Source organism: Erythrolamprus reginae, chromosome 3, assembly GCF_031021105.1.
Source record: "Erythrolamprus reginae isolate rEryReg1 chromosome 3, rEryReg1.hap1, whole genome shotgun sequence".
Taxonomy (NCBI): domain Eukaryota; kingdom Metazoa; phylum Chordata; class Lepidosauria; order Squamata; family Dipsadidae; genus Erythrolamprus; species Erythrolamprus reginae.
The window spans coordinates 232,052,033-232,064,167 of record NC_091952.1 but is presented as its reverse complement, the minus strand read 5'-3'; the positions used below and the strand labels follow the sequence as shown (position 1 = coordinate 232,064,167).

The window sequence follows — 12,135 nt, the reverse complement described above, 5'->3', positions numbered from 1 at the left end:
AGAGCATCCACCAATGGTATGGTAGCATTCAATACAAAAAGGTGCTCATTTCAAAAGCCTGCCCTCTGGAATTTGGTTCAGGGCTTCAAAAGAACGGCTGACCATTTTTTAAAAGTCTCCATCCACGTTAAGGACCAGTCATGATGGGATGAGTCTCAGCCAGTTTATCCTACCTTTCTCTATCTCCTCTCAAGTGAGTTTCACCCAATATCTAGATCTCATAGATGTACTTGGGCTTGATTACCAGTCCTAAATTGTGCTTAGCTTTGCATGGATTTTATTTTAGCAAGTCAATAAAATATACCTAGGGCATTGGTCTGCAGCAGCGATTCTCAATCTGGGGGTTGGGACCCCTTTGGGAGTCGAATGATCATTTCATAAGACCAAGGGAAAAGACAATTTTCTCCTGGTATTAGGAACTAAAGCTTCTATTCTGGAACCTTGGAACATATTTTTACAATCTGACCAATCAGGCGTTTACAGTGGGAGTATCCTTCTGACCTTCCTGCCAATCAGCTTAAAGCTCTGTTGGGAGAATTGGCGCTAGACTTATGGTTGAGGGTCATCACAACATGAGGAACTGTATTAAGGGGTTGCACCAATAGAAATGTTGAGAACTTCTGGGCTATAGTGTTTTGCTAGGAAGGTCAATGCAGAATCCTGTGTATAGTGGTTTAAATATTATAACTGTCTTCTGGAAGCAGGATTGACACTGGAAGTAAAATCACTAAAATACAGCAATTCTCCATTGAGGAATGGGAAGAATATGTGGTGACCATGGCTCCTCCTTGCTCCAACAACTCCAAATTGTGAGTTCCTATTTTTCCATGGCATTTTTAGGACACTTACAGTATATTAACTGAAAAGCATACAATATTAGATTAACCCACAACCAGCCACTTACTTTATTGAGCTTGATAAGCCTTTTTAAATGAATAAATTACTGCCTGACCAGTCTGATGATCTGGAATTTTATTCCATCCATATACATGCATAGTAACAACATTTGTTGAGAAATTATTTCTATCAGAAGTAGAACATTATCTCTGTGATCGCCAGTTGCAGTATTGCTACTGTTATATTTAAATATATCTTATAAATGAATTAGATTCATACTTGCAGCATTGAGCTAAGAAATTCCTTTTGACTGTGCCGTTCAAAAGATAAAATGGATAGATATGACCTCATTACTTACAATACTGCTTCCAGTAATTTTGTTCATTCTTTATAAAGTATTGCATTTAACAGCAAATGTTTAAAAACTGAGACAAAGATGCATCAGTGAAAGAAAATACAAGGACTATACAAGGAAAAAAAATGCCATCTTCATTTTAACAGACATTTCAGGTAAGAAAGTAGACAAACATACCGCTACATACAAATGCAAAGCCTAGTGACTAAAGTACTGTATCTGCTAAAATATAAAGTGCAAACTGAGCCAAATTCTTTTACAAATTGAAATTTTAAGGCGAACTTTACAGCGTAGTTGAAACCTTTTGCAAATTATATTTTAGCATCTACACATATCTGCAATAGCATATAAGGAAAAATAGGATACACAGGTGCTTTTGAAGCTAAATTTCTAAAATGCCTTTTTTGTAGAGTTTGTGACTATTTTCTTTAAAATCTACTATACAGTGCAAACCATATGTGCTACACAATTATACAATAACATTACAAATGACTTTAATATAAAGTTTATTTTCTTTAAATTAAAAATAACTACAGCTATGAACACTGCTGGTAAAATAAATAAATAGTTTTGAAAATGGCACCAAGAATACACTTTACTAATGAACTGTAATGGAAGTACATCTTTTAAGTCTTCAACTCAGCAGTAATGAACTAACTCCTGATTGTCCAGAAGTCATACAAACAGCTCTCTTTCAGACTTGTATGGAACAATACTGTATACTAAACACAAATACCAAACAGGGGGGGGGGGCAGCCATTTTCATTTGACGTGTTCTGCTGCATGGGATGAGCAATAAAACTTCTTATGAGTTATAAAGTTTGATAGGTTGTTGAACTGGATATCACACAGTCGGCAATATTTTCCACTGGTAGGGGCCGGAGTAGAACCATTTACCGCTTTTGCTATGCTAGATAATTGTTCTTCTGCTGCTGGAATGGTTGGCGAGACGTTTTCATTGGCAGCTAAGTTATTATCCGAGGCCCAAGATGGCGACTTGTGTCCATCTTCATGCTGTTGGGGAATCTGAGAAATGTTCTCTTGCTGTGGGTTTCCTACAGGCCTCTCTTCCTGTTTTAGTCCACCATTAATGATAACCATCCCTCTGTTTTTTGGCAAGAGAGGCAGGGATTCTTTTTTCTGGACAGGGCACCCATTGGATGGTGTCTGGCCCTTAAGCGAATCATCTTCTGCAGCCGTACTTTGATCTACATCATTGTGGTGAACAGCAAAAGAACTAGAAATATAATCAGTTGGCTTTATTCCATAATATGGAGAAAGCTGGTCTGCTCCTTTAGCTTTCTTTATTGCTCCTGGATAAAGGCATTGAGGAAGAAAATGTTTGTTTTCTTCTTTTGTGGCTATAAGTTGGGTGGCTTCATTAAAGACCTTAAGTCCTTGAAGGGTTGCTAAGTGCGTAGAAAACAAGTTTCCGTTGGGAGAAGCTTGTTTTGAGTTTCCATTTTTCTCACATTTGATGATGGTCCGGTCATAACTGACCTCAGGGCTGTTCCGTTCACTTTCAGGGTTTTGAAATACTTTGTTGTCAAGATGTCCCATTTCATTCTGTTGGTGCACAGTGACGGGACAAAAATTCTGCTTATGTGCCAGGTAATTTTCTACCTTGTTAAAACTGATCTTGCACACGGTGCATTCATGATAGTCCAGCAGCCTTTTGGGGGAAGTGGATGTCCTGTCAGACTGGGGCAAACATTTTTTGCTGAGATCAATAGGGACGTCCATTTCCAAGCAGGAAATTGTGGAATGTTGGGTGTCACATTTTGAGGTTGAGGTGCATTTATGAATGGACAGTGATGTTTCTAAGTGTTTGGAAACTATCCCCGGAAAGATATCACAGCGTGGGTGGTAGCACTCCCCAAGGCTATCTGTTAGTTCTTGAGAAGATGTGCAAGGGTTGACAAGATTAGTTACTTCAAGGAAGCGTTGCTGGACCAGTTGTGGCCTTTGCTCCTGCTCTGGTAGACACATCTCGTACATCTTCCTTCGTTTGCGTGTACGCATTGTTCTCTGCATGGCGGGCACTTTATTTGCAGCTGATCTTTTAAGTGGGGGATCGTGACGAGTGGCACAGTAATACTGCTTGTGGACCATGTAGGTTTCATGCCTACTAAAAGTAATATTGCAGGCTTCGCAGGTAGTTTTGTTGGGATCACTTTCTGCTTCTATCAAAGATGTAGAAGTTGGGTTCTTGCCATCAGAAGGCTTCCCGTTCATTTTATCATCGCTGTTGGCGGCATTTGACAGCTTCTGCACTTGGGATGAAAAGTCTTTCTCATGAGCTTTACTATTTGACCCAATGATATCGAGGACAGTAGAAGAATTGATACAAGACGCCTGAAGAAGTTGATTCTCAGGATCTGAAGCGTGAGCCTTTGCATTCAAAATGTTTATTGCATTTTGCCCATTGCCGGGACTCACAGCCTCTGGCATTTTTTCTGAAACGCTGCCAAAATCTGGCGACTTCGCCATTTGTTGCCATCGACTGTTGCAGTAGTGCTTCTTGTGAACTAAATAGTTATCTAGATTGTTGAACGTGATGTTACACTCGAAACAGGTAGCGCCTTTTGGCATCAGTGGGCTGTAAATGACCGGGGGATAACTATTACTTCCGTGCCGCAGCCTTCGATGAACCAGCTCAGACATCTTGGCTAAGATCTCAGAAGCTTGTGGAACCACGGTGATATCCTGGGGAAAAGCAAACTGAGAAAGGAAAGGACCCATAGGGAATGAAGGACCGAGATTAGGTTGGACTGGCGACGAGGCAAGCCGTGGGCTTGATGGCTCAGATTTTATTTTGGTGTATGAGAAGCTCTGCTTATGTGGCGTGGTTTGAGTTTCTGGCCTCTGATTTGGAAGGAAAAGAGGAGTCTTCTTCTCACATTTATCAAGCTCAGTGTCAGAACTCACATCCTTTGTCTGTACTGCCTTTTGGCTTTGGGAACTGTCAGGGGCCGGCAAAGTCTCTTCGCTAGCATTCGGAGAATGCTCGGCATCGCTTTCTCTCTGCACTTTGTTGCCAGAAACGTGGAGATCTTGGTGCTGTAGCAGTTCCCTCTGAGTCTGGAAGCCAAAATGGCAATGTGTGCATCGAAAGGCAGCTTGAGTGAGATGTGAGAACAGGTGTTGATGGAAGTTGATCACCGAATCTGCGGTATAGTTGCAAACGGTACATTTCAGGCTGGAGCCAGACGGAAGAAATTCTTCCATTTTTACTCCTACAAAAGGAATAAGAAGTAAATAATATAAGTAATAGTATAACGCTGGAATATTTCATTACACTGTGCTTAATAAATAATAATAATAATTAATAATAATTTATTAGATTTGTATGCCGCCCCTCTCCGAAGACTCGGGGCAGCTCACAACAACGATAAAAACAATATTATAATGGCACAAATCTAATATTAAAAAACTAAAAACCCTATCATAATTAAAAACCAAACAGCACATATGCCTGGTGGTATAGGTGGGTCTTAAGTAGTTTACAGAAGACAAGGAGGGTGGGAGCAGTTCTAATCTCCGGGGGGAGTTGATTTAAAGAACATAAAACGAGAGATCACAGCATAGTATAATTTATGTATTGTATTTATATGCCGCTCATTCCAAAACTAGACTCAGAGCGGCTAACGAGTCTTCGGAGAGGGGCGGCATACAAATCTAATAAATAAATAACAACAGTGATAAATACAACAATATTTAAAAAAAACCACAAGCTAAAAATACAACAATAAAATCAGCAATATAATAATTACTGTGTGCTCGTGTGTTGTTGTGGTTGAAGCTGAAGTAGTCGTTGACAGGAAGAACGTTGTAGCAGATGATTTTATGGGCTATGCTTAGGTCGTGCATAAGATGACGTAGTTCTAAGCTTTCTAAACCTAGGATTGTAAGTCTACTTGCGTAGGGTATTCTGTTATGAGTGGAGGAGTGGAGGGCTCTTCTAGTAAAGTATCTCTGAACATTTTCTAGGGTGTTTATGTCCGAAATTCACCCAGTTCACTGTCTGGTTCACTTTCTTGGGTTCTTTTTTTTCCTCTTTAAGTCAAAATTGCTAAAGTGATTCCAGTGCAGCACCTCTTTTACTTACCACTGTGAGAATTTAGATGATTTTCCAGAGCTCTTGCATTGGAAAAACTTTTGGTGCACTGTGGAAACGGGCAGAAGCTAGATATCTGTTGAATACTCTCCTCATTCTCCTCTGATAACTGGGCACCTTCTCTTTGCCTCCCACTGCAGTAGTACATGAGATGAGCTTGCAGGTTTCTTTCACTACGATACCAGATGCCACAAGATTTGCAAGGGAATATATCTTCTGTAGAAAATAGAGAGAGGATAGGTAGATAATACGTAAATTGATACAGATAGATAGGTAAATAGAAGGCGCAGATAAGCCATAACTTATGGCAAGCTTCATAGAACAATTTTGAACTTTGCTATCATTTTAAAAAACACTCGTTTTATTTCAAAATTACAATATAGCACTCAACTGATAAACAAGACATATTTCTAAGTAAAAAATAAACCAGGTCTTAGATATATGCTTTGCTTATTTCTTTGTCTGGAACCCACAGTACATTTTGGACATAAACACTCTAGAAAATGTCCAGAGATACTTTACTAGAAGAGCCCTCCACTCCTCCACTTGCAACTAGACTTACAATCCTAGGTTTAGAAAGCATAGAACTACATCGCCTTAAACACGACCTAACAATAGCCCATAAAATCATCTGCTACAACATCCTTCCTGTCAATGACTACTTCAGCTTCAACCACAACAACACATGAGCACATAACAGATACAAACTCAAAGTAAACTTCTCTAAACCCGACTGCAGGAAATACAACTTGAGTAACTGAGTAGTTGATGCATGGAATTCACTACGAGACTCTGTAGTATCATCACCTAATCCCCAAAACTTTACCCTTAGAATATCCTCTGTTGATCTCTCCCGATTCCTAAGAGATTAGTAAGGGACGTGCATAAGTGTATCAGAGTGCCTTCCGTCCCCTGTCTTAACGTCCTAATGTTTCTCTTGCTTTAAATTATGTATCTGCTGTCTATTGAACAAGTTCCGATACTTAAAATCTACATACTCTTTCCGGTAGTTAAATTTAGAGATTAAGCCTATACAGTGCAAGAAAATGAAAATAAAAATATAGGCAATAGATCATACAAATTACTATAGCTATTTCAGATGAATAGAGTTGCATTTTGCTTGCAACCTTCCATCAATGTAAAAATACTGGAAATGAAGAAACAGTTGAAAGGTGTATTCCTGGTTTTCTCTTCCAACTGAATTATATCCTGTTATGGACTAGGGTAAAAATCAGAGATGGATTTCTCCCGTTTTGGATTGGTTTGCCCAAACTGCTACCGCACAAATCCCAGCAACCGATAAGGTCCCACAGAGTTGGCCCTCTCCGGGTCCCGTCAACTAAACAATGTCATTTGGCAGGCCCCAGGGGAAGAGCCTTCTCTGTGGCGGTCCCGGCCCTCTGGAACCAACTCCCCCTGGAGATTAGAACTGCCCAAGACTCATTTATACCGCCAGGCATGGGGGAATTGAGATAGCTCCTCCCCCTAGGCCATTACATGTTATACATGGTATGTTTGTGTGTATGTTTGGTTTTATAATAGGGGTTTTTTAGTTGTTTTTTATTATTGGATTGTACAGGTTGTGTTTATTATTGTTGTTAGCCGCCCCGAATCTGCGGAGAGGGGCGGCATACAAATCCAATAAATTATTATTATTATTATTATTAATCTGCTGGTGACATCACTGTGACATCACGGAACTGGATTGGTCGGTGTGATCCATGGAGGCTGCCATCTTTTTTAAAAAAAAATAATTCCTCAATTCCTTTTTTGTTTTTCTTCTGTGCCTGTGCAAAAGCCAAGTGTCCGGCGCGGCGCATGCATTGTTTTCAGCGAGACGTGGGAGAAAGCAAACCAGCAGTGAGGTAACCCACTCCTGGTAGGAATGCTCCCTATGCACCTAAAATGTTTTAGTTCAAACTGATCAAACTGTTGCAACAAGTCCAATTAAACTGAAGAAGTGGCTTTTCTACCCAGTAAAAAACAACCATCCCAAACTCATGTCTTTCAAATGGATGTGAACCTTCATACCTAAGAAAGCAGCACCTGCAACATGGATTTAAAAAAATCTCAAGAGGGGAAAGGGGGAGAGAAGAGAAGAATCTTGGCCATGGATAGTCTAGGACAATTTTTATAGCCAATTCCACTTGATTTTGACTTTTATAGACACCTATATAGCATTTTGTGTGAATACTAAACTGAACTATTACTATGATTGTGATGATGGTGATGATCCCAGAATTCTTGGGTCATATCCTTTCAGTTGTGAGATGCTAAAGTATTCCTGAACAGTCATTCTGCACAAAATCTCGGGAAAAAGCTATCTAGATTTCTATAATCGCACGGTGGTTTATTTCCAAATAAACTCTCATCAGCAGTTCAGAGACTAGTCTGATCTCTCCCCGCTTCCCCTCCCCAGTCACTTGAAAATAATTCTGACAAGTGTTAGGAATCATGAGTACACCAGCATTAATTTTAATTAATATTATTTTTTGGAAAAAACAAACTGCAGTACAGCACTCACTGTTCACAATGGCTGTTGGCAAAATGGAGGCCATCGCAGCTTGTTGAGGGAGAAGTTGTATTGAATCCAACAGGCGAGCAGGATACATCCCATCAGTGAGAGTCATCTGACTGGCAGCTTGCAGCCTTGAGTCAAAATCCACAACAAAGGCAATTAGCTCGTCTCCCTCTGCAATAGCTTTTGTTGTTGTGCACCACAGCTGGCCTCCTGCATACAAGCACACAAAAACAGAAATAGGTCATATTTTGTAGGACATGTCAACACCAATGCTGGACCATTTACATGGAGAATCCTCTGTCTTTATGGTTATTTTCCCCATAAGCAAGTTACAGTATCTTCTAGAATCACCCAAATATCATTGTAAAATAATAATGATAATAATGTGATAGACTTTATTGTAGTTCAGCAGTGAACTGATAATGCAATGCTGTAAATCACTAATAGGGAAATGGCTTATAATATTCCTTCTGTCTTTATTGAAGAGCTGAGTTATACTTTGATGAAAATACAAATGGAAGCTTCAAAAACAAAATTTCACATTACTTATATTTTTTTAAAAAATCTGTATGATTGGGCAATTTCGACTGAGATTACAGGGGCATGTATTAGTCCCGTTGTAATGGATGAGTTTGAATCTGTGATTCCTGAGGAAGTGGACAAGGCAATAGGAGCAATCAGTTCCTCCACTTGTCTGTTGGACCCGTTCCCCTCCTGGCTGGTTTCGGCCAGCAGGGGCACGACACAAGGCTGGTTCCAAGATTTAGGTAATGTGTCTTGAGTGAGGGTTCCTTTCTGCAGCTGTTAAAGGAAGCAGTTGTGTTACCCCTTCTCAAGAAGACTTCCCTGGACCTAGATGAATTAAAGAACTTTTGTTTAGTCTCCAACCTACCCTTTGTAGGGAAGGTTGTTGAGAAAGTGATGGCACGCCAGCTTCTACGGTTATTGGATGAAACAGATTATCTGGACCCCTTTCAATTTGGCTTCAGGCCTGGCTACAATGTGGAAACTGCTTTGGTTGTGCTGATGGACGATCTCTGGAGGTCCTGAGATGGGGGTCATTCCTCAGTCTTGGTGCTACTTGATCTCTAAGCTGCCTTCGATTCCATTGACCATGGTATCCTTCTGGGGCGACTAAGAAAGTTGGGGTTAAGAGGCACGTGTTACAGTGGTTCTTCTCCTATCTCTCTGGTTGATCTCAGTCAGCATTAGAAGGAGGACAGAGATCGACCTCTAGACCTCTCACCTCCGGGCTCGTTCCTCTCCCCCCTCCTATTTAATATCTACATGAAACCATTGGGTGAGGTCATCCAATGATTTGGAGTGAGGTATCAGCAATATGCGGATGATACCCAGTTATATATCCCCACTCTGCATCAATTCAATGAAGCAGTGGATGTGATATGCCGGTGCCTTGAGGCTGTGAGGGCCTGGATGGGTGTTAGCAGGCTCAGACTCAACCCAGACAAGTCCGAGTGGCTGTGCATATTGCCTCCTAAAGATTATGTCAACTGTCCATCCTTGGCTCTTGTGGGGGAGAGAAGTTGTCCTCCCTCAGAATGGGTTTGAAATTTGGGTGCCCTCCTAGACTCACAGCTAAAACTAGACCAACATTTGACAGCTGTAGCTAAGGGACCTTGTGCACCAACTACGACCCTATTTGGATCGAGAGGTACTCCTCACAGTCAATCATGCTCTTGACACCTCACAATTAGATTATTGCAATGTGCTCTACATGGGGCTATCCTCAAAGAGTGCTGAGAGACTACAACTGGTACAGAATGCAGCTGCGTGAACTGTCATGGGTTTAACTAGATACACCCACATTACACCAATTCTCTATGAGCTGCACTGGCTCCCTATTGTTCTCCGGGTGCAATTCAAGGTGTTGGTCATTACCTTTAAAGCCCTACATGGCTCAGGTCGAAGGTATCTTTGGGATCCCTTCTGCCATACAACGTCCAGCAACTGGTGAGATCCCACAGGGTTGATCTCCTCCAGGTCCTATCAGCTAAACAGTATCGGCTGGCAGGCCCACGGTGGAGGACCTTCTCTGTGGCTGCCCCAGATCTCTGGAACCAGTTACCTCCAGAGGTCAGGACTGTCCCCACCCTATTGGCCTTTCAAAAAGCTGTTAAGACCTGGCTTTTCTGGCAGGCCTGGGGCCATTGATTTCGTAGTTGTAATTGGCAAGATCCGGCCATGGAATGATATGTATGGGTTTTAAATTGCTTTAATGTTTTGAATGTTTTCAATATTTTATTCTGCTGTAAGCTGCCCGGAGTCCTTTGGAAGTTGGGTGGCATATAAATTTAATAAAACAATGAAATAAAAATAAACACACCTTTTTTTTGTTACAAAAAATGGACATTGGTTGGATGCAGATTGGTGTCATTTTCTTATGTACAGTATATTTAGCTAATAGTTTTATTTATTTATTTATTTATTAATCAGATTTGTATGCCGCCCCTCTCCGCAGACTCGGGGCGGCTCACAGCAATCGCCATACAATGTAAACAAATCCAATACTTAAATTAATTTTAAAAGACAAGTTAAAACCAATCATATACACTAGCATACCATACATAAATTTTATAAGCCTAGGGGGAAGGAACATGTCAATTCCCCCATGCCTGACGACAGAGGTGGGTTTTTAGGAGCTTACGAAAGGCTAGGAGGGTGGGGGCAACTCTGATATCTGGGGGGAGTTGATTCCAAAGGGTCGGGGCCGCCACAGAGAAGGCTCTTCCCCTGGGTCCCGCCAAACGACATTGTTTAGTTGACGGGACCCGGAGAAGGCCAACTCTGTGGGACCTAACTGGTCGCTGGGATTCGTGCGGCAGAAGGCGGTCCCGGAGATATTCTGGTCCGGTGCCATGAAGGGCTTTATAGGTCATAACCAACACTTTGAATTGTGACCGGAAACTGATCGGCAACCAATGCAGACTGCGGAGTGTTGGTGTGACATGGGCAAATTTAGGAAAGCCCATGATAGCTCTCGCAGCTGCATTCTGCACGATCTGAAGTTTCCGAACACTATTTTGTTGTCTATTGTTTGCTACCCACTTTCTCTTTTTTCAAACGAGCTTCCTAAATATATTCATTTAAACTGTATTTAATACACACAAAAAACAATTAAAAAACTCCCCAATAATTAAAATATTTCCCCACCCATCTGTAAGTTTAAATATTAAAAGACATGAGTTGCAACGAGAGGGTTTAGAAAGGGTTATAAAAAGCACTGAAAATAAATTGAATTGAATATGTGTATATTCATTCCAATGGGGTATTAATGAGGAAGGAAATAATAATGCACAAAATGTAGTTCTTATGCCTTCATAAAATCTTTTTAGACTTTTCTGGTATGTGGGCTATTTTTCTCCCGGAGGGGAAAAAAACCTTTTCAATGATGAAATACAACCTCACATCCATAGTTATGCCAATCCAACATCCTTTAGGGATATGATGAGATTTGTTTCATAAAGAGTTATTCAAATTAAAAAGACGTATTTTCTTCCAACAGTGAACTATACCAAAGCGTGGGTTGTAAATGTCACGTTACGCATTGAAAAGAAAATTAACTATGTAAGAAGTAATGAACTAATGTATTTGAACATGATAATGAATGCTCATTTATTGAATATGTTTAGACAGGTTAGGCACTTATACAGCGTTATCTTTAGTCTCAGGCCTAGATATTTATCCAGAACAGTTAAGGCTGCAATAATGTTGCATAGTTTATGCTTTAAAAGGTTTTTCCTGACCTCTTTTCAGGAAAAAAAAAGGTATATGCGTGTGTTCTGTGTACAAGCATGTGTATTAATTGGGAAAATAAAATAAACCCCACACTAGTGAATAACAAATTTGATAAGTCATATTGCTCTATTTATCTTTCAGCATAACTGTCTTTTCAACTGCACTTCATTTTCCCCCCTTCCTTTCCTCAAAGAGATTACAGTTTTAAAACAACTTGTTGCAAAAATCTGGTGGAGGAGATAAGAACAGGGTATGTGATATACAACAGCAAAATAGAAGAATTAGGACATTGTTTTAGTGGAATCCTGCACAATTAATTAATCCAGTCCTATTAGCTTTCAAAGATGAGCAAACAAAGCGATATTACTTTCAATGTGTTTGAGAAGGAAAACTTGGGGCTGAGTTCCAAGAAAAGGAAGCAATAATACAACCTTTCAAAAAAGAAAAGTTTCTTTGCGTTCACTTTTTTTCCTAGATAATACATTTGGTTCTGCCATTTTCACTTCACATGCAAGTAAATAAAATGTACAGTAATTATTGCAAGATTGA

The 12,135-nt window shown here is 40.3% G+C and overlaps 1 protein-coding gene across 1 annotated transcript in view; it reads right to left on the bottom strand.

Moving 5' to 3' along the window:
* Nucleotides 1-957: 957 nt before the first annotated feature.
* ZFPM2 (zinc finger protein, FOG family member 2) overlaps nucleotides 958-12,135 on the bottom strand; it is a 431,256-nt gene continuing 420,078 nt past the window's right edge. The window contains exons 6-8 of the mRNA XM_070748207.1: nucleotides 7,834-8,040; nucleotides 5,301-5,525; nucleotides 958-4,428 (exon numbers count right to left, since the gene is read on the bottom strand). Coding sequence (XP_070604308.1) covers nucleotides 1,955-4,428; nucleotides 5,301-5,525; nucleotides 7,834-8,040 — 2,906 coding nt within the window. The 3' untranslated portion in view covers nucleotides 958-1,954. The remainder of the gene's footprint in view (nucleotides 4,429-5,300; nucleotides 5,526-7,833; nucleotides 8,041-12,135) is intronic.